The sequence below is a fragment of the Hydra vulgaris genome, chromosome 15 (genome assembly GCF_038396675.1).
Source record: "Hydra vulgaris chromosome 15, alternate assembly HydraT2T_AEP".
Classification (NCBI taxonomy): Eukaryota; Metazoa; Cnidaria; class Hydrozoa; order Anthoathecata; family Hydridae; genus Hydra; species Hydra vulgaris.
The window spans coordinates 15,509,026-15,533,138 of record NC_088934.1 but is presented as its reverse complement, the minus strand read 5'-3'; the positions used below and the strand labels follow the sequence as shown (position 1 = coordinate 15,533,138).

At 25.3% G+C, this 24,113-nt stretch overlaps 1 protein-coding gene across 1 annotated transcript; it reads left to right on the top strand.

Annotated features, from left to right (window-relative positions):
• The first annotated feature begins 1,970 nt into the window (after nucleotides 1-1,970).
• LOC136072047 (VPS9 domain-containing protein 1-like) lies at nucleotides 1,971-23,426 on the top strand. Its single transcript, XM_065820064.1, has 16 exons — nucleotides 1,971-2,095; nucleotides 2,490-2,565; nucleotides 2,878-2,976; nucleotides 3,097-3,286; nucleotides 9,127-9,226; nucleotides 9,320-9,382; nucleotides 9,500-9,552; nucleotides 9,933-10,023; nucleotides 11,530-11,615; nucleotides 11,733-12,649; nucleotides 12,884-13,013; nucleotides 14,252-14,354; nucleotides 20,759-20,849; nucleotides 22,837-22,909; nucleotides 22,991-23,095; nucleotides 23,261-23,426. The coding sequence occupies exons 1-16, from the start codon at nucleotides 2,006-2,008 to the stop codon at nucleotides 23,334-23,336; spliced, it is 2,343 nt and encodes a 780-aa protein (XP_065676136.1). The 5' UTR covers nucleotides 1,971-2,005; the 3' UTR covers nucleotides 23,337-23,426.
• The last annotated feature ends 687 nt before the right edge of the window (nucleotides 23,427-24,113 follow it).

The following is a 24,113-nucleotide window of genomic DNA, read 5'->3' as shown; positions in this document are numbered from 1 at the left end:
GACTTTAACTAATTCTTTAAGTTAAGACTTTAACTAAATCTTTAAGTTAAGACTTTAACTAAATCTTTAAGTTAAGACTTTAACTAAATCTTTAAGAATTAGCAGCTCTAATCTTTATCCCTGTCTCAATAAAATATTTAAACAAACCTAGTTTTCTATTATCTGGTGCTTAAGATGCTTTTGGAGTAAAGCCAAAAAAATCAGAAAAATCACTATTGATACCTTATGCTTTTTAAAAAGTTACTACAAAAATAAAAAGTGATAAAAATTAAAACTAATATAGGTTTGTCGATATGAAATGCTACAAAGAATTTATTTCACAAAAATTAACAAAAAAGGTTTTTGTTATTTTTCGAAAAAAGTAGTTGATCATTTATTCATATTATTGTGGTATCAAAAAAAATTAAATTCTTTTTTTTTTTTTTGTAGCCCATAGTCCTCATCCAACATAACAGGAATTTGACATTATGGGTTAAATGTGCTTCTTGTAACTAAAATGCCAAAAAAGATATGTGATCTTGAAGTTGTTATTGTTATCAATAACAACTTTAACAGCTTATACAACTAGTTTTTGTCATGCCAACACCATTTCAATTTTTTTTATTTTATTTTTTTATTTTTCTGTGTTTTATTATAAAAATGCTTTGCTCTGATGGTAAACATATGCATATATTTTATGTAAATGGTAATATTATATGTAAATGTAAATACTAAATAAAATATGTAAATGTTCATATAAAAAATATGTGTATGTATGTATGTTTGTATGTATAAAATAAAGAATGAGAGTTTATTGTGGCTGTTATCCTTGATTGTTATTATTGTTGATATTGATATTAAATTAAAATTTCTTTATACAGTATTTGAATATTCTGTTTATATACTCTATTTGTATATTGTATTTATACACTGTATTTGTTTATTGTATTTGTACACTGTATTTGTATACTGTGTTTCTCTATTTTATTTCTCTGTATACAGTATGTGTCTGTATGTTGTTTTTGTATATTACTTTTATTAAAGCTGTGTAAAATATAATGTATTTTTTTAAAGTTTTTCAAGTTTGTATTCTTATAATTATGTATACTACTTTAGGAGTATTTTATAATGATTATGATGATGATGATAATTTTTATGGTGATGGTTATTAAAAGTTGTCTATTATTTTAAAAATATATTCAAAATTCATCATCAAAAAATTCGTCATGATAGCAATTATTATAGCTGTCAAACTTTCAGCATAAGGTCGTATATAATGTTTTGTTGAACAACCCTTTGATACCTCAAGTCATTTTGTGGTAACAAATACAGTAATATAAAGTATTGTAAAGCCTTATAAAGTCACCTCAATAAAAACAACAATTATATGGTAAAAATTTATAATATGGTAATAATATGGTAAACAATTATATGGTAAACAATTATATGGTGAAAGTAGCGATAATATTGGAGTTCCTAAGTTTGAAAAATAATGAAGATTTTGAATTTTTTTTACAAAGTTTGAAAATTAGAGTTAAAATTTGAATTTTAAATATTTTTGAGGTCATAAAACATAATGGCAGTTTTTCATCTTAAATTATTATTTCATTAATGATTGAAAACTATTAGTGTTGAAAGTAGTAACTTCATAAGACCTTGTAATAAGAGTTGGTTAAAGATAGCTAATTCAGTTTGAATAATTTTTTAATGGTTAATATCAGTCTATATCTGTATCAAAATGACAGCTATTATATTAGCTTTGATTAAAATAAAGTTTCAATTTGGTAGTTTTATTTTGTATTAATTTGAATAAAATTGTATAAAAAATAATTTTCATCAAAAATATGAGGTGAAAACATATTACAAATATAAAAAAATAAATATTTGTCAAAAGCAAAAACATTAAGTTTGTTTAGTGTACACTTTTATGAAAGTTTTTGTTTAACACTGAACATAAAAAAAGAAAATAAATATTATTTTATTTTCACTTCTGTTAATTTCAGCTATGCGTAATAATTAAATCAATATGGCATTGCCATCTGTCCAAACTAACTTTTTTATAGCAACTCAAACTGTGCGTGATGCCATGAATGAAGATAATAAAGGTGACACAAAGGTATAATAAATTATATATATATATATATATATATATATATATATATATATATATATATATATATATATATATATATATATATATATATATATATATGTAAAGAAAAAAGATATTTTAACGATTTATAAATTTAAGCTCTGAAAATAAATTAAATAATCCTTTACATCTAAAGACGAATATGTTCTAATATAATGGCTTTTTTTTCTTCCTGAAATCCACAAAATATTTTACTTATTAAAATTTTATTTTACAGATTTTTATTTTAACCAATTAAAATTTTTGTTAAAATGTTTTCTAAACATCATTAAAGATAATTTAATACAGCATTTAGTAAATAAAACATTTTTTTGAGTGTTATAGGCTATATTGTAAATAAAGTAAATTTTTATTTTAGATTTCATATTGCAAGTACTTAAGTAGCATTCTATTTATGGTTCAGACTCTCAAAGATGATGCGTGGAACAAGCAAGGTAGTTTTATTTAAATTTTACAGTTTAAATATTTGTAGAAACTTTTCATTCAAATGGTGATGGAAAAAAAAATGCAAAAAAAAGTTTAAAAAACTTTTACTTAATTATAAAAAAATTCAATTTATTTTAAAACTTGCTTTTCAGAATATATATAAATGAAATAGATTGTGTTTTATCAAGCATATTTAGAAAATATGCTTGATAAAACACAATCTTTTTTATCAAGCATATTAAGAAAGTTTATTTACAGAATGTATCTAAATAAATTATTGAAAAAGGGTTCGTTTTACAGAACTTGAATATTATTTTCAGACATGCAAAGTTTATGCGATGATACTTCAAAGCTATTAAAATTGACACAGAAATGTTTGGGAAGGGTTATTGATATATTTGATGAACAAATTCAAAAAAGTACACTTTATTATTATCAAAAATGTTAAAATATTTTTTTGTTCTTTTTATCATACCATTTTATATATGGTAACATTTATTTAATAGATTTTTATGTATAATATTTATTTATTTTTAAAGAAAATGAAAAAGAAATTTCTGAGTTAAATAATGAAACATGTGAAACAACTGGTGGTTGTAGAGTTGATATACAAACAACACCACATACACCAACATTTACCACTTCATTAAATTCAACAAACTCCACTATAGTTCATGAGCTATTATGGTCATCTTTACCGACACCACCTGGTTATTCTTCAAACATAAGGTTATAATGTTATCTTGTTTTAGGGCTTAAAATATTATAAACTCTATTGATAATGTTGTTGAGAAGATAACGTTGGTATACAAGGGAAATGCACCAAGTCCAAAAACATCATTTTGAGATAATGAACAAATAAGTTTTTGCGTTATAGTTAAAATATTAAGTTTTTGTGTAATTGTTGAAATAAAAAATCTTAACTCATTAATAATTGATTTATTAAATTTGTTTGGTATATCAAACGGGAAAGAATTTAAAGTACTAAATAGTGTTATAAATAATTCTATACTGCCAAAAATGGACTTGCATTTCCCCTATATACCAACAATATTTAGTTTACATGATTGATCAATGCAGCAGCATAATTTTGAGATATCTAATTTTCATTATTTATTTACTTTTATTTCCTGATTACTAATTGTTTATGATATTTAAACATGCCAATTAAAAGACAACGGCATTTGAAACAGTCCATCTTTTTAGCATCAAATATATGTCACTGCAGAATTAATTAAAATTGTTATTTTGGGTTTTATTATAAGAATTACTTTATTAAATAAGTACATAGCATAATAACAGTAAATGTAATTTACAAATTTACTCCGCATATTTACTTCTTCCTTGACCCAACTGTGAGCATAAGTGGTTTTTTTATATGTTTGTAATATTTAAGTAGATCATAGTTCATTTGTAGAATTTAAATTTTGTCAAAAAACCACTTACCATTTAAAAGTTATAAATGTAAAATAACTTCAAAATATAAACTTATGTTTATATCTTGAAGTTGTTTATCAGTGTGCTAACTATCCTCTATTTAGTCCATTATAAAAGCCTTTCCTAATCAATATAATGAGGAATTTTCCAAAGTATTTATAATTCAAAGTAGACTTAACAGGCGGTCATCATTATTTTATGGCCATTATTATAAGCATAAATTCGTAAATTATTTTATTTGTTTATTATATTATTATTTTATTTTGTTTGCAAATACAACTTTAGCCACAGCACTAAATGTAAGAGATTCTTCAAATTAAAGTAAAGGGCATAACAATTATATTCTTGTTTACACTATATACTTTTATACTAAATATTTTTAAATATCTAAATATTTCAGATTAGTTTTTAGGATTTGCTATTAAGTATGAATTGTTTTCCATTATTTGATTTGTGGAAAAAAAAGTGAAAAAAAACTTTGCTCTATGTACATACATACTTTGAACAGAAACATTTACAAGTTAAACATTATACTTATATGGAAATAAAGAATGTCAACTAAATTTGTTTTGTAAACAATACAAAGGAATTTTTTTTCACCTCCCTATTACCCAAAAAAGAAATTTTCAATACACCTTTACTAGAAAAGTTTACCCAGTCTGCAAGTTTATGTTATTACTTTAATTTTTCATAACATTTAACACTAGAAAGACACTCAAATGTTGTATAGAAATTGCTGATTGTTAAAATGACTCAATTGTTGATTGTTATAAATGTGGAAAGTAAGGTCTCACCATCAATAATCCAATCATGTTTTACAAAACTTTGATAAAGTCTTCCACGTTTAGTCTTTGCTGTTAGATTTTGGTTATCAGTTTTTTTTTCGAAATTCTTTCTTTTTTTAATTTTTTTTTTATGGTTTCATGCTGATTAAATATTATTTTAAAGCTTCTACCTTTTTCTGAGGTTGATCTAGCTTTTTTGCTTGATACTAAATATAATTGATTGTAATAAATATAATTAATAAATATAAATTGTAATTTTCTCTGCTAAAAAATGTTCTAAATTACATTCTTTACCTTTATGTTTATTTTCTAAATAGAAATTTATTTTCTAAAAACATGCACTCTCTTATTGTGACATACTGAGCATTTATTTTCTAAAATAAAAGTTATCTTTAAATAAATATTTAAAAGCGTCAATATTTAAGCAATTTTTTATTAAATCCTTTTAAATCCTCCTTTAGGTAAGATTATTCATGCATATATGATATTGACTTGGAATTATTTGATAAGCGCTAATAATATCAATAAAAATTTATTTCAAACTATATATATAAAAAAGGTGATTATGTTAAAATAATTTAATTCAATTAATTGGAAAGCAGTATTTGGGGAAAGAAATATCAATAGTTTTGACAAATTTTTAGAATTATATACTGTGGCCTGTAATAAGTTTATCCCATGTTCTAAAAAATACAGACAACCACAACAAGCTTGGATTACATCTAATATAAACTAATTACTGAAAAAAAACAAATATGGTCTAAGTTTATTGCATCAGGCAGAAATAATCTTGAATTATTAGCAAAATATAAACTTAGTAAAGCTAAGACTCTACATTCTATTGAATTAGCTTTGAAACAATTTAAACATGACTTAAATTTCTAATTCAGTTCCTAAGAGATTTTATGCATACGTGAACAGCAAACAAAAGTATAAAGAAGGAATTCTCACTTTAAGGTTTCCAGATGAAACTGTGAGTGATAACCTTTTAGATATTATAAATTTGTTAAACACATATTTTCACTTAAATCACTTAAATCGGGAGTGGTACCAAAAGCATGGAAAGACTCAAACGTAGCACCGATTTTTAAAAATCGGGATAAGCTTGATCCTTTCAACTATAGACCTGTTTCTCTTTCGTCAGTTATATGCAAAATTTTAGAAAGGATATTTTAAAAAACTATCATTCTGCATCTTTTAGACAGTAATTTAATAAATAAGAATCAGCATGGTTTTTTACCAGGTAAATCTTGCTTTACAAGAGTACCTGAAAGCCAAGATATTGTCACTCTAGCAGTGGATCAAGATTATTCTATTGATATCCTCTTTACTGACTTTTCTAAAGCATTTGACAGAGTTCACCATAAAAAACTTATATTAAAAATTGAAATGTACAGTATAAAGGGATTCATTCTTAAATAGATTGAGTCTTTTTTATCAAATAGAAGGCAAAGAGTTGTTCTTGAAGACATTGCTTCAATGTGGCTAAGTGTTTTACCGCAAGGCTCTGTTCTGAGACCAATTTTGTTTTTAATTTATATCAATGATGTTTTCCACATAATCTGTGATAACTGTAGTAATGAACTACAGGATGACATAAATTCTATTTTTAATTGGTGCAATGACTGGAGTATGCAACTAAATATAGAAAAATGTAAAATAATGCTCGTCAATAAAAGTAATAAATTAAATAAAAATATCAATAAATATTACATTTCTGATTATCAATTGAGTACTGTGGATTGTGTAAATGATCTTGGTAACATGTTTAAAAGGGATCTGAAATATGGTCATCATATATCTGCATGTGTTTCTAAAGCAAATAGAATTTTAGGTCTTATCCAACACACATTTTCATTTTTAAATGCTGATATACTTGAATTGTTATATCTTTTGCTAGTATGCCCTTATCTAGAATATGCGTTTTCTATTTGGAATCTATTTTTAAAAGAAGACATAAATCTTATAGAAGGAGTACAACATAGAGCAACAAGACTAATTCCAAGATATTCAGAGTTTCCTTATGAGGAAAGATTAAATAGACTTAATTTAACAACCTTATCTGTGAGAAGGTTGTTAAATTAAGATTTAATTAACTTTTTTAAATATCTTAATAATTCTTATCAGCTAAATACAATATCTTCCCTAAGGAACTTTTGTCGACCAACTGGACCAGCTGGAAGTGTTCATGACTATATCCACAATCATAGATATACTTCTGAGATCTGTAGACACTCGAGTAGAAGGAATTTTTTTTCAAATCGTGTTATTCCAATTTGGAACAATTTGCCGTTTTATGTCAAACTTAATAAGTGAGTGTTGAACTTTAAAAAAAGTCGTGATGAACTTTGCCATGTGAATTAAAATTTCAAATTGTAGCCTTTAAACTTGCTGCTAAAGCGGATTATCACTCGGTGAGCCTTTGCTTACCACAGCATTTAAATAAATAAATATAGTATGACTAAATTTTAATAAATAAAATATATTATATTGTGATTAAAACTTTGCTTAGATTTTACATCAACACACATTATTCCGTTAATTGTGTCAAATTACAATTTTGTGCCAATATTACTATAACTTTGAACATATTCAGCTACAAAGTTATGTATAATGTAATTTATTATAAAATCTCAACAAAAAAAAACTAGTAAAAAAGAATAGTTATATTAAAGAAAATTTTGCAAGAAAAACAACAAATACAAACAACAAATGTATACTGCAATAAAAATAGCTAAGTTTTTTCATAATACTCCCACAACAATTATATTTTAAATATTATTTGTATAAAAAGATGTTCCAGCTATATCAAATACATGATGAAAATGCATATTGTTAATGCCAAAATTTAAAAAATATAGAAATGAGGTAGATAAAAGATCATTACTACTTTAATCAACTTTGAAAGCATACACAAAGGAAAAAACTTTGAAGATGAGCATTTCTTGGTGATACTTGTGGTCAGAAAAGTACATACATTAATTTTAAAACTAGCTTCGCCAGATCTGACAGACAAATAACTAAAGGTAATATTCTTCTAACCAAATTATTTTGTGTCAGCATTGTTGTAAAACATGATAAAACCATTTTTCAAAAAAAACTTTACCCAGGAATATAAAAATTAGTGGTTGCTCAAATAATATACTTTTAAGATTGATAAATGGCTTTGGCCCATCAAGATTCGCAAACGCTTAATTTGCCCCTTAATAATTATTAGAAAATATTTTTACTATCAAATTCTTTTTCAAAACAATTGAATTTTTTTTATTGTTTTCTCAAGTTTTTATAAATTTTGCATCGGTTTTATATATATATGTATATATATATATATATATATATATATATATATATATATATATATATATATATATATATATATATATATATATATATATATATATATATATATAAAGAATATCTTAAAATATTTAGTATCTTAAGGCAAAAATGTGTCTTTTTAGAGAAGAAGTTTAGAGTTTTTTAGAAGTTTTTGTTTTAGAGAAGTTGTGATTTTTTTTTCCAAGTTTATTAGTTTTCACACTTATATTGTTTAAAATTTTTCAAAATGCTGTTTTCTTATTTATGTCATGGGAGAATAAAAGCAATTTTTTAAAACCACATAACTAGTTTTAATTTTTTAAAACCATATGACTGGTGTTAGCTAGTGATCAACTGAAACGAGAAATATCCTGAAAAAAACTTTTGGGTATACTAGTTTAATATTGAAACCAAAATTGACTTTGGTTTATTTTTCTGACGATTTTATTTCATCTTATATAATAATAACAAATAGTCATAAATAAAAATAAAATAAAATTACTCATAGAAAAATCTATATAAAATAATTAAAACCGTATGTTCTCAAAATATTATTCTTGTTCACTTTCTATTTAAATTTCTATTTCTAAATATTCTATTTGCAAAAATAGAACACATCCACAAAATTTAAAAATTTGTGAACAGCATAAGATTTTATTTAGAACTGGTAAAATCATACATAATTGAAATTTTGGTTTTGGTATGTTTTTCAACCGACATTTTGTTTCTTACAGAATTTAAAAAAAGTAGAGAAACCGAAATTTCGGTATAGGTTTTAATTAAAATTTCAGTTGAAACCAAAACAGAATCTGGACTGAGTATTTTATTGTGTTACCATTACGAAGAATTCAAGATTCTACCGATACTCACATTTAAATTGGCGATTTTATATCAGAATTTTTTCTTCTCCTTGGTAAATTGTCTTTAACATAGCTAAGAAGCCTCAGATGCCCCTTTATATCTTGTTACTTTAATAAAATGTATTGTGGATATTGATTATAATGCTTTTTTTTTTATTTGAATTTTTAGATTACAAAATACTCCAAATCACTCAATGTTTCAAGCTTATCAGAGGCGAAAAACATTACATGGTAAAAATACTAAGCAAAGGTCTGATGCAGTGTCATATGTGAGTTATATATATCTATTTTTTATTTTATCTTTAAATAACATTTATTTTTTATTTTATCTTTCATTTTTTAGTTAATATTTTTTTGTTCAGAATTTGAGTTTATTTCGTCAAGCAGCTGAAAAAATGGCAATTTCACAGGCTAAAGAAAAAGCAGTTTTTTTTTTTTTTTTTTTTTTTTTTTTTTTTCAAAATATAGTTCTGTTTGCTTTAAATTCTTAACTCATAATTTAAATAAAATTAAAATGTTATTTTGTTTTAACTATCATAAAGTTCAAAGAGAAAATAGCAGAACAGGTCCTCAGATTAAAAGCAGAAGCAGAAAGGTACATTTTTTTATTTAGATATTTTACTTTTGTTTTTCAGTTTGTTTAATCATTTTTATTTATAAATTTTAAACATTTAAATTTATATTTAGTTGTTTAAATTGTTTAACTGAGTATATTTTATCTTTTTACTAATTTATTTTTATAGAATAAAAAAACTTAAAAGTAAAAAATTTTTGTTGAAAACGGAAAAGCTTATTTTGTATAACATAATTAACTAGTGTTTTTTGAAATTCGCTTCTGAAATACTGATGTTAAGACTGCAAATGGTAATTTGATTACTGGTTATGTTTATTGTTTTACTGTAGGTGTTTCAGAGCATCAGCAAATGTTGATGTTTTTTTATTTATTTTTATTTTATTTTTCGTTTGTGTGTAAAGAAGATGCAGCAAACTTCAAAAACGATCAAAAATTGATAATGAATTTCGTCAAAATTTGCTGACAGAAATATTAGCATTTGAGCATGAAGCGGTAACATCTTATTTTTTATTTTGTTGTTGCATTGTTTTTAATTTTTTTTTTTAATATTAAAGTCATTAATTTTGTATTTATTTTTATTACCATTTTTATTATTGTTTTTGTATTGTTTTTATTACTATATTTAAGTACAAAGTAGAAAAAATATTTTTTTGACATTTAAGTATTAGTTAAAGCATACAAAGATAATATCTATTACCATACAAAAGAATTCTTTTTGTGTAAATCTATTTACACAAAAAGTAACTCCTAACAGCACAAAAAATAACAAAAAAAGTAAAAAATAATTAGTTATGCCTAAAAAAAGTAGTAACAATCTTTATGCAATAGTAGTTTTATCTAAAAAATTTTACCTATAATAAAATTTTTATGCAATAGTAAGTTACTTTTATGCAATACTAAGTTTTTTTATTGATTTTGTCTGGTTTCAAATATTTTTGAAGCAAAAAATTTAATTTATACTTTATTTTAATTTTTCTAATGGGTGTGATCATGATTTGATGATGGGTGTGATCATGATTTGATGATGGGTGTGATCATGATTTGATGATGGGTGTGATCATGATTTGATGATGAGTGTGATCATGATTTTTCTAAAATGTTCTTTTAAACAATATTTGTGTACAGTTACTATAAATTTGACTCCTTTTATGAGATCTGACAATCGATGAGGAGCTTTGTAAACTTCACTATGGTTCGTATCTTACCTAAGTAGAGTTGGATATGAACCATTTGTGCTTTTGTGAGACAAGTTAAATTTAAATTCAACTATTTCATCTTCAATTCTCAGAAAAGGCAAAGACTTGAGTAGTCACATGCTTGGTTTGGGCATATACTTATCCATTAATTTATTTGTTGCAAAATTAGGTTTGATTTTTCTAACCATTCTTTTAAGTGCTATTGTTTAGCACCTCTTCACTCAGTCACTTTTCTTTTTATTTTTTATCAATCCCATTGTTATTGCACTCTCTTTGATGTTATTTCTGATCAAATGAATGTTTTAAAACTCTCTTTCAACTTCATGTTTTCTATACTTATACGAATTACAGTTTCTTAAGCCGTCTGTCGTTTGTTTTTTAGGCCTTTTTGTTTTCTTGTTTTTTAGCAATATTCTCTGTTTTCTGGTAATTTCAAACTTGGGTGATGGTTGCTTGCAGCTTGTTTGTTTGCTTCAAATGATAGTTAGATTTTTTGATGAAATTTTTTATTGTTGGTTATTTTATGAAACAATATTAAAAATATGATAAATTAATCAAATTGGTTTTTGTCTTTTTAAGAAAATAGTTAACTAACCCCAGCTCTTTATAAAGAATAGTTCTTTATAAAGAATATGTGTTAGTCAAGGTACAAAAACTTTTACAAAAATTTTATTTGTATGCGATTAAAACTCTTTAAAGAAGAGATTGTTGAAATTAGAAAGCATACAAACTTGATATCAAAGTTTATTTTAATACTTCAAACTTTTTAGCTTCAAAAACATATAGAAAAAATTGTTTTTAGCAATGGCCTATTCAATTTCGTGATGCATTTATTCTAAATAAAGAAGATCATGTTGCTATAGGAACAGTTTTGAAACTTTTATTGTTGTATGATATTTTTTTAAAGTTTTTTTTGTGACACTATTTTGTATGGAAAAATATTTTAGAATTCATAAAATTATTTATTTATATAATATATTAAAGATGTTTTTTTTTTTTTAAAAGGCGTAAAGATCATCCTCTTGGAAAAGCTCTTGTAAAACTACAGACTTCTATATATAATCAAATTTATCAATTTGTCAAGGAAGATCCCTTTGTTAATGAAACCTTTCAACCAGACGCCTGTACTCAGAATTCAACTTCTAATATTTATGTTACTCATCAAGCAAACTCTCAGTCTTTTCTTATTGATGATAAAAATAATATTTCAAGATCTATTACCTCATCTGTTTCGTCTGAAAATTTGTCATCTGCCACAAAAATCTCAAATGATTCAAATTTTATTAATAGCGATAAAATATCTTTCCTTGAGAAAGAATTTGAAGAGCTTGAGAACTCTATGTTTTCTGATTCAGATGAAGAACCGACAAGTAATTACTGTACCCTTAATATTAATAACTTTAATAATCAACATGAAGTTGAAGATTCATTAAATGATTCTACCTTTAAAGATTCTAAAATTATAGTGAATGAAACTATTTATTTTCCTCCTCAAAAAATTCTTGACAGTAATGACAATAAAGAGATTGAAAACCAATATTACTGTGTTGAACCTGAAAATAGTTCAAATTCAGCAAGTTTCAAAGTCCATAATGAAAAGTATGGTAGTATATTACATAAAACAACAAGTAACACTTATGAAGTTCTTGATAATAATCAAGAAGAAAACATTTATGAAGAGTTAACTTCAATTAATAAATTTTCAAACATGGATGCTTACAAAGCATTGAATCCAAGTGTCATAGAGAGTCAAGATCACATTTATGAAATTATATCAGCAAATCTAAATTTGAATGAAAATAATGATTCAAGCAAAGCTGAGTTTACTATTTCAAATCAAAATGAAGACAATGAATTTTCAGTGGATGATGATACAGCAAAAAAATTTTCTCATATTGTTAATGAGATTTTATTTAATATTGGTAAGTTTTAATTCATCCTAATTTTTAAATTAAACATTTGTTGATGTTATTTTTAGACAAAAAACTATAAACAAAGTCTAGAACTTTCTTGAAGAACATTTTTTTTTTTTCTGGTCAGTTATAATTACCAGTAGTTTATTTTCACAGTTTTAATTTTTGAATTTTTATTTTTTCTATTATGCGTAACTGTTATTTCAACTGTAAGTTTTAAAATAAATTTTAAAATTAATTTAGATCGCTTATACACTGTGATTCTTTTGGCATATGAAACTCTTGACACTCCACTTGGGAGAGATCAAGCCTATGCCACACTTGAGAGTGTGTTTTTTGAATCATTATGGCACTCGGTTATCAAACTTTTTAGGTAGTGAAGGTGATGATGATGATGATGATGATGATGATGATGATGATGATGATGATGATGATGATGATGATGATGATGATGATGATGATGATGATGATGATGATGATGATGATGATGATGATGATGACCAGACTTGTGGAGCAAAAAGTTTTTTAACAATTCGGCTGCGGCTCCTAAGAAATGTCCGGGTCACTGCCGACTCCCACACTTTATGAACAAAAATTGCAAATTTTAGGTTTTTTTTTTGATCACATTTGCAAACCTAAATCCAAACCAATTACAAAAAATAATTTTTAACCAACTTTCATGATTACAAGGTTAATGAATTACTACTTCAATAACCCATATTACATTTGAAAAGAAAAATGTTTTGGGTAAATATACATTTTTTTCTATATATTATAACTCAAAACTAAAGTTTTTAGTTCTAATTTTAGTTCTAATCCTACCCAGCCGGCACGGTACCTAAAAAAGACGACTTTTGAACGTTCAAAAAATATCCAAGACGTTCAAAACGCTTCAAAGTTGTTTAAAAGACATCTTTTGTATATCCCATGTTGACTGGGTAGTATAGTTTTCAAGATATGAATAACCTTTGGTCATTAAATCACGCATCAAATATTTAACAGCATAATATCAATATAAAAATGTAATATAAAACAATATATTTAATACTGTAAGAATGTTTCTATATATAATTTACTTGTTATTTTTTTCTTAATAAAGCATATTAAGAAATGCTATTAAAGGATAGTATTTTGTTGAGTACTAAATCTTCAAAATATTCATTTTTATTATGTTTTGGCAAGACTGAAACTGTTAAAAAATTTAAAAAGCAAATTCTTTAAATAATTCATTCAACAAATTTGTCTACAGTAAAATGATATATATATAAATTCTCTTCCTTCAAAAAAAACACAAGAGCCAAGAGCTGCTCAATTTTTGTGGCTCCGCCTCCACTAAAAAACAACAACTCCGGCTCGGCTCCACAAGCCTGATGATGATGATTATGATGATGATGATGATGATGATGATGATGATGATGATGATGATGATGATGATGATGATGATGATGATGATGATAATGATGATGATGATGATGATGATGATGATGATGATGATGATGATGATGTTTCAGTTTAAACCTCCTAGATTAAAAAAAGTTGATAATGAAATTCAATAAAATGTTTTTTATGTCTTGCTTTTATTTTGGTTATCATTATTCTTGCTATTTTTAGGAAAGTGGATTTTAAAAAAATGCTGAAGTTGGAATATATAATGAAAACAAAATCAGAATATAAACCAGAAGATATGAGGATTCGTGAAAAGTTTGCTCTTTCTGTATGATTGTTTTTATTTTCTAAATTTAAAATTTCTATTTAAATTTCTCATATATATATATATATATATATATATATATATATATATATATATATATATATATATATATATATATATATATATATATATATATAGATCTATAGTTTGTTGGCTTTGGGAAGAGCGGAAGGAAAAAAGTGATTCTTACGCCAACATATACGTCACTTTTAATTACTTTTAACTTTCGTCCAACATTTCCGTGTTGGACGAAAGTAAAAACCATTAATTTAATTACAAGTTAATCGTTTTTTAAAAAAACCACAAAAACGCAAATTTAATTGACCAGAATGTTTTTAAAAACATTCTGAATGTTTTTAAAACATTTTGAATGTTTTTAACAATATAAACAATGTTTTTATTTTAATTTTTTTTAATAAAATGTTTTTATTTTTATTTTTTTTAATAAAATGTTTTTATTTTTATTTTTTTTACTGTAAATCATGCACGGAGTGTTGCTACATCGACTATCTTATAGCCTGACTCGCAAGGGAGTGCTGCTACATCGACTGACAAATAGTCTGACTCGCAAGGGAGTGCTGCTACATCGACTGACAAATAGCCTGACTCGCAAGGGAGTGCTGCTACATCGACTGACAAATAGCCTGACCTGCAAGGGAGTGCTGCTACATCGACTGAGGGTTTGGTTGGGGCAGGCAGTCTATCATTATTAAAAAAAAAAAATTCCGGTCTTGCATTTTAATTTTTACTTTTTGTCAACAAAATATGGAAAAAACTTTCGGACAACATCTAAGGGTTCTATATACATACATACATATATATATATATATATATATATATATATATATATATATATATATATATATATATATATATATATATATTAAAAAAATTATGGGCGCCCCTATCACTCGTTTTTAGCAACCTTTTACACTTGTAAATGATAGTTATTTTGAGAAGTGAAGTGAAGCCGGTGAAGGCAAATAAATCTTATATATATTATGCATACCTAATGAGTGTTCATAAGTGAAAAAGAATTTAAAGTAGAAGAATTAATTTGGAGAAATTAAGAAATTAAAAATTTAAATGACTCAAATGACTTGATGATGATGATGATGATGATGATGATGATGATGATGATGATGATGATGATGATGATGATGATGATGATGATGATGATGATGATGATGATGATGATGATGATGATGATGATGATGATAATGATGATGATGATGATGATGATGATGATGATGATGATGGTGATGATGATGATGATGATGATGATGATGATGATGATGATGATCAGATTTGTGGAGCAGAAAGTTTTTTTACGACTCCTTTAAAAACCAACCTCAAACACTATAAGGTCGGCAATAAAGTTTGCAATGCCAAATGATGACCCTAATTCCAATATATATATACATATATATATATATATATATATATATATATATATATATATATATATATATATATATATATATATATACATATGTACATATATATATACATATATATATACATATATATATACATATATATATATATATATATATATATATATATATATTATATATATATATACACACACATATATATATATATATACATATATATATACATATATATATACATATATATATATATATATATATATATATACATATATATATATATATATATATATATATATATATATATATATATATATATATATATATACACACATTTATATATATATATATATATATATATATATATATATATATATATATATATATATATATATATATACACACATATATATATATTTTTCGAGAGAGTGAGTGAGAGAGAGAATAAGAATAATCTGCTCGCAAGACAGTAACAGGGTTTGTTAGAAACAAATCATGTACCACTAAACTGTTAGAAAGTCAGCTAAATTTCATCTTAGAATTCAGTATTCCAGTTGTTGTAATTTTGTTAGATTTTGCCAAAGCTTTTTTCACTGTTCTAAACAAAGATTACTTGTCGAACTGAAAGCATACAGCTTTGATGGTCTGATTTTTAAATTTTTTTTTTTGGTCTGATTTTTAAAACATTTTTACTAAATGGAGGATTGTACCAGATTATGTTTCGTTTGTGGTTATTTTTTGGAACCCTAATTGACAAGCATTTTCCTTAAAACCACAAAGTACACAAAATATTTAGCAGAAACACAATTAAGATAAGCTACTCCTGTATGCCAAACATCAAATCTATCATCAACTCACACAACAAAAATATTTTATATGGTAATGTAAAATTATCAGAAAAAGCCTGCAATTGCATTAAAAAATCTCTTTGTCCACTGAACAACAATTGCTTGTCTAACAACATTGTTTACCAAGCCACCGTAAGCTCAAATAAACCTCAATACAATGATAAAGTATACATTGGGATAAGCGAAACGTCATTTAAGTTACATTATGTGAACCATCAAAAATCTTTTAACATAAAAAAATACAAAAGCGACACTGAGTTGTCTAAGGAAGTATGGGAATTAAAAGAAAACAATTTCACAACTTCAATCAAATGGAGTATTATTAAACGCTGTAAATCATACAATCCTGCGTCAAAAATTTGTAAGCTTTGTTTAAATTCGAAATATTATTTTACAAAGAAAACAATCTGCTAAACAAAAGAGCCGAATTAGTCTCTAAATGCAGACACATCAATAAATTTCTCCTTTCATTATTTGATAGCGGAGATAAGTTTTCCATTACGTCTTCTTGTACTCTAACGTCAGAACTCATTCTACCGTAGTTTGTAATTTTTAAACAGTTTTTTATATTTTTGATTTTGTACTTCATGGCTGATGATTGCCGATAGGCGTGAAGCTTAAAGTTCTATTAAAAATTGTTTTTTCTAAAATTTAAGTATAAAAGTATAAATGTTTTTGAAAAAATATATATTTTCTTAAATATTGAGCACTCTACAACAATCAAGAGTTTAGTATTTTTAATACTAAATCATACAACAACAATATATATATATATATATATATATATATATATATATATATATATATATATATATATATATATATATATATATATATATATATATATATATATATATATATATATATATATATATATTATAAAAATCTTCTCTTCAAACAAGGCTTCAAGGTACCACTATCAGAGTTGGAAGAGAAAAGATAAAGTTTATAATGATTAACAGAAGACTTACAAGATTGCAAATTATATGAATCAGGAAAACAAGATGAAGGGAGCGAATTTCAAAGAACTGATGTTTGAGGAAAAAAACTGGACATATAAGAATTTTTGAAGCACTTAAGAACTGTCTCAGTAAAAGAATGAGTTTTAATTGAATAACAAGTACATGAGAATGAATTTTAGTAAAAGAGACAAAAGACGCAAGTTTTTTAGAGCATTTTTCTAGAAAAGAGAAAGTGAAGCAACATTACACTGATGTGACAATGGTTGAAAGTTGGCTCCAAGAGCAGGTCCAACTATGTTTACAATGCCTTTTTGCACCTTGTCTAAAAAAGGAGGGGCATCATTTGAAGATCCACTCTGGATATGGCAACAGTATTCCAAGGATGAATTTGAGATTTATAGAGATAAAAAATAGAATCCAGAGTAAGAAAGTTGCAAGCAAGATAAAGAGGTGTAACCTTAGCAGATGCTAATTTTGCAATCAATTTGATATATGGTTTTTGAGAAAGATTGGAAGTAAGAGTTAATCCTAGAAGACGAAGAGTAGATAACTCATCAAGTACATTACTGTTCATAAATATAGGAAGATCTAGATTGTTGAGATAACAATTACTTGAAATAAAATAAGTTAAAGTTCACCAGTTACTGAGAGTTCCATGCTCTAACTGAAGTGAGATCTTTTTTAAGCTCAAAAGCTCCCTCTAAGCAATCAAAGAGTGTTGGCTTCTTATCAAGACAAGAATAAATGGTAGTATCAGTGAACAATGCCACCTTAGATATGAGATTTTCTGGGAGATTATTAATGTAAATTTAAAAAAGTATAGGGCCAAGGATAGAACCTTGAGGAACCATAGATGTTACAGGAAATGAAGAAGAGTACTGTCCATCAAGGACAACTTTCATACTACGATTGGTAAGAAAGGATTCAGTATGAGAATAAATAATCTTAAATATGTTACCTGATACACTTTAAAAAGAGAGCTTATGGAGAAGACCAGCATGCTAAATTTTATCAAGGGGTTTTGATTTGTTTAAAATAATAGTCTTAACTTCTCCACATCTGTTTAATACTTGATAAAACCTATCAGTTTTTACTGTTAACAAATCAGCAGTAGAACAAGAAGATAAAATTCTATTTTGATAATCAATAAGTAAGTTATTAGATTCAAGGTGAGAAATTAAGTGTTTGTTAGTTAAAGACTAAAAAACCTTGCTTATGATGGGAAGAAGGCTAATGGGATAGTAGTTAGACAAGTCAGATTGCTCTCTATAATTTTTGAAAATAGAGATTAAAGATACGGCTTTCCAGCAGGCTTGAAAACAAGGTTTTAATAAGCACTTGTTAAAATAGTTTTGAAAGTATAGTCAACAGCTCCGGAGAATGCTCCTGCAAGACTACAACAGGTATATTTTCTGGACCACAAGCTGTATAAGATTCTAAGCAAAAAATCACTTTAGATACAGAAGCTGAAGTGATTTGAATGTCGAGCAATGGATCAACCTGTTTGTAAGCTATATCAGCTGGATGGGATTTGTGGAATCAATGATGAGATTGGTGAAAAGTACTTAGCAAACAATTCAGCTTTGTCTTTAGGTGAGGTATAAAATCTGAACCATGCAAGAAAAGAGAAATAACAGATTTGCCCTTAATATAGACACCGTTAAAGATTCTCCAAAAGTCTCTGGAGCCTAATTTTTGAGATAAAATACAAGATTTTGTGACCTAAGAATAGTAGGCTTTGGCATTAGACAAAAACTTTTTTCAATGGTTTCTAGCAATAGTAAACAGATGTCTGTTTTCTAGAGAATTATTTTGGCAATAGATATGGAAGTAACGGTTATGGTTGGAAATTGAAGCAGCACAATGAAAGGAAAATCATGGAGAAGAGTGAGACTTGACTTAGAATTCGTAAGAGGGAATAAAAGATTCCATACCAGCCTGAATCCAAGAAGTTACATAATAAGCACATTTGTTAGTTGGAAGACAATAGATTTCTACTTAAGTGCCATCCCAAAGAAAATTACGGAGGAATCCCAGTCAGCTTTAAGGTAGTTGTAAGAGGTACAATAGTAGGAGAATTCTGATGGTTAAGAATGCGATAATAGTTTTATAGAAATCAATCAGCATTAATGTCACCAACAACAACAATATTGGTTGAATGATAAAAAGGAAGGGCTTAGTCAAATTGATCAGAAATAACATTGAAAATAGTGCTGTCTTGAGATAAAGGAGAACAATATAGAATAAAGAGAAAGGTGATAGATTGAAGTGGTGCTAAATGAAAGCACATAAAATAATAGTCTGTGGATTCAAAACCTAGTTTCCTGACAAATGAGTGAATTCTCACAAATGTAAATGCCAAGGCCAAGCATGTGACTATTGGAGTTTTAAAGAATTAAAGAAAGATAACCATCAACACTAAGATCACAAAATGAGACAGCTGAACTCAAATTAGTGTCACAAAGAGCAATTAAGTCTGGTGAACTTTGCAAGAGATAAGACTCAACAGAAAAAAAGTTACTGCCAAGAAATTACTGCAAAGGCCACAAATATTAATGAATGATTCTTTAGTCATTTTTAAATTGGTTAAAGCACAAATAGTACTCAGTACACTATTTAATAGTGCAAACAATCACCTCATTTCTATTAATAAACCCTAAACCGTAACAAGGGCTCCAAATGTGGCCTTGACAATGCACACCAAAAGTACGAACAGGGAACCATTCATGCACAACATGGCACTGTTAGAACTTTGATACTTTACAGCTGTTGATGGAATCTGCCTCTCTGAGAACTACTACTGAGTTCGGGAAACCTGACTACCGCCCAACTTCAGAACTATAAAACATAGTTTTAGAGCTGTATCCTTATTAAGAGAAAATAGAATGAGTTGCCTAGTCATAAAAACAGAGACATAAGCAAAACCCATGCAATTAGTCAAGAAAAACCAAGCATTCAACATCCTAAACTGGAAACAATGTATTACAAATATATCTATGCGAGCCTAATAGATGAAGAAAGGGTGCAAAGCTAGTCAACAGATATACAAAAAATTTAATTGCAAAACTATTTAAATAATAAAAGAACACTTTTGCATTTAATGTTAATAATGTGTATAATTTATACAACAATATATAAAGATAATTGTAACATATGTGATAATTTTGATGCAAATTAAATGTTTATTGATTATTTTTTTTTAGGATTCTTTAAACCCACCTTATCAAGAAGCCATTAATGAAATAAAGCTTCTTTCTGAAATGACAAGCCCCCTAGAAAAATTAGAATGTGCAGGTAATTTTTTAAAACAATTGTTTTGACAATAAATAATTATATATGTGTATATATATATATATATATATGTATATATATATATATATATATATATATATATATATATATATATATATATATATATATGTGTATATATATATATATATATATGTATATATATATATATATATATATATATATATATATATATATATATATATATATATATATATATGTGTATATATATATATATGTATGTATGTATGTATGTATGTATGTGTGTATGTATGTATGTATAATTATATGCATATAAACTTAAATATAAATCTTTTTTTATATAAGAAATAGTAATATTATATATATACTATGATATTATGATATTATCATAGTATATATTAAATATTACTATTAGAAATAGTAATATTTAATATATACTATGATATTAAAATGTCAACTATGTGTAGTGGAGCTTCTCTCTATTGATTTTACTAGACAAGTTTTTGTTTAGTTTAATATTTAGTTGTTTTTTTACCTTTAATTGAAAAAAAGTTATATTTATCAATATTTAAGAATACATTTTGTATTTGAATATGTATGAATTCATATATGTGTATCATGAATAACGTTTTTGCTGGTTTTTGAAGCTATTTTTTCAAAATGATTGTAATAGAAAATGATTGTAGAAAGCTACTATGACATACCATTACATTAAATGTTTTTTAATAATCAAAATGTTGTTTGATAATGAAAATAATTTTGTCAATAATGAAAATAATGCTTAGAAGTTTTAATGATAAAAGGGTAATTTTGTAAAATCTGGTTGGTTTTACATTGTAACTGTTGTTAAGTTGAAAGTCTCGGACAGACAAGATTCGTTATCTAAGAAAACACCAATTAAAGTTTAAAAATTGTCACTAATCTATTGAACAATGATGATGATAATGATGATGTTGATGATGATGTTGATGACTGTTTATCTGCTGGATTGAATTGGAACTGGAACTGAAAAAATAAAGTGAATAAATAAAAATTTAATAAAATTGTAAATTAAATATTTATTACGTTATTTGCAAGACATACTAAAAGCAGTGCAAAAAACTTGCTATTCTAAAATTATTAATAGAAAAAACTATAAATTTACAATCAGTTCATTCAACTTAATCTTTAAAATTTAGTTTGATTATTTGCAATGGCTCCAAAATGTGCATGTTTAATGTGTCTTCAGACGCATTGAATATGCAAGTTTTAGAGAATCTTTTTTAATGCCTTTTTTTATTATTAACATAAGATAAATATAAAATGATTTTGTACTTCTTCATCACTATCATCAACATTGATTGATATTACAAAAGTAAAGCAAAACAACTTGTGCATTATTAAATCGTTAATACTAAAGTATAATACAACTGGATGTAAAATGCACCAAAAGTTGCATTAGTGAAAACTTTAGGTCTCATCCTAAACTACATAGCTATCCTAGGCTTCATAGCTACAATGTCACCAGTAAAATAACAGTCTCATTGTCAATATTTGATTTTCTTTACTGTAAATATAAAATCAACTTTTGCAATAAATTACATTCTATTTTAACAAAACAAAATTGCGATACAAGCAAAATTACTTTTGAAAAGACCTTACACTTAAAAAACTAATTATTAAAATTCAATTGAGATTAATAGTTATACAAATTATTAATTTCAATTGAAAATGCATTTTAAAAAAATTTATAGTAAGATAAAAGTACATTTGCTTTGTCTTTAAGTTGTGCAAATAACATGTAAAGTTTTGATCTTTTACTTGGATTATAATGAGGTTTAATAATGGCCATTTATGATGTCAAATTGCTAAATTTTTAAATAGTTTGAATAAATCAGTAAAATGTTTACTTATTCAAAATTTATAAATCTTAAAATTTATTGAATACTTAAAATATAGATTGAAGAAAGACTTAATTCTTAATTTTTAAAAAAAAAAAGGTCAAGTTTATAATTTACTTGATAATTTTTAGTTCGTACAATGAAATGTGTGTGGACTTGCGTAGAAAATTATTATTCAAACAAAGAGAAAACATCCCCAATACTGTAAGAATTTTTTTACCTTTGTTTTTTTTTTTGTTTTTTTTTTACTTATATGCTTACTTTTTTCACATTAAATTTATTAAGTGGATGCGATGATTTGTTGCCAATTGCATCTTACGTCATTTTAAAAAGTGGATTGCATCAAATAGTAGCTGAATGTCATGCTATGCTTGAATTTATTCATGATGGGTAAAAGTTTTTGAAATATCGTTTATTTAATTTTTGTATGTGATATATTTAAATTTTAAATATTTTTATTATTTGAGAACGTTGTGTTGCACAAAATTTTGTGTTATAAAGTGTTTTTGCTTTATGCTTTTTTAAAGTATTGTTTTTTTTGTTTTCTTTTTCTAGATACTTAATGGGTGAAGAAGGTTATTGCTTGACTACTCTACAATCAGCAATATCCAGTCTACTTGTTTTAAACTAGCAGCATTAATCATTTTTATCTTACATAATTCTTCAGAGTTTATTTTTTAATTTAATTTCAATAATTCTAAAATTGAATAACTCTTTTTAAGTTGGTTTTTTTTTTTTTTTGGTGCTACTCTTGTTCTACAATTTAATTTTATACCAACCAAGTTTTTTTGTACCAAGCAAGTTTTTTTGAACCAAGCAAGTTTTTTTGAACCATGTAGGAAAATAATAAATTTAGCAGTTTTTAACTTTTAATTTTAAACAGTTTATTGCCTATTTATTATAGTTGTTATTATTATTTTTGTAGTTATTATTGTTGTTTATATTGGTGTTGTTACTTTTATTGTTTCTATGGTTATTGTTGGTTGTTATTGTCATTATTTATTTAATTTTAATTATAACATTGAATAATATAATAATGTTTATTATTCTTATTTATGTTTATAATTGATGTTATTATTATGATTAGTAGTTTTTTGGAAAGTTTTTATTTATTATTTTTTTATATCAATAAAATTTGCAATCTTTAAAACTCAAATAAAATGTAAATTATTTTTCTCTGTTTATAAAAATCATAGCTGTATTACCAAAATTTGTTGTTTTATGTGATAAAACAAAAGTTTTTTATAATAGTTTGATTATACTTATATGGTCAAGTGTAAATATTTTTTGCTAAATTAATTATATAATAAATATAGATATATAAAAAAATTGTGACAAAAATTTTTTTTTGTCATTTTTGCATTTCTTTTCTTCTTTATTTCTTTATTAGTTTACATTAATCTTGACA

Bases quoted from the DNA above. Each gene is read 5' to 3' on its own strand.
- LOC136072047 (XM_065820064.1), top strand. From the start codon at position 2,006: ATGGCATTGCCATCTGTCCAAACTAACTTTTTTATAGCAACTCAAACT. The intron at 11,616-11,732 runs GTATGATATTTT...TTTTTTTAAAAG, and splicing joins GTTTTGAAACTTTTATTGTT to GCGTAAAGATCATCCTCTTG. The intron at 14,355-20,758 runs GTATGATTGTTT...ATTTTTTTTTAG, and splicing joins GTGAAAAGTTTGCTCTTTCT to GATTCTTTAAACCCACCTTA.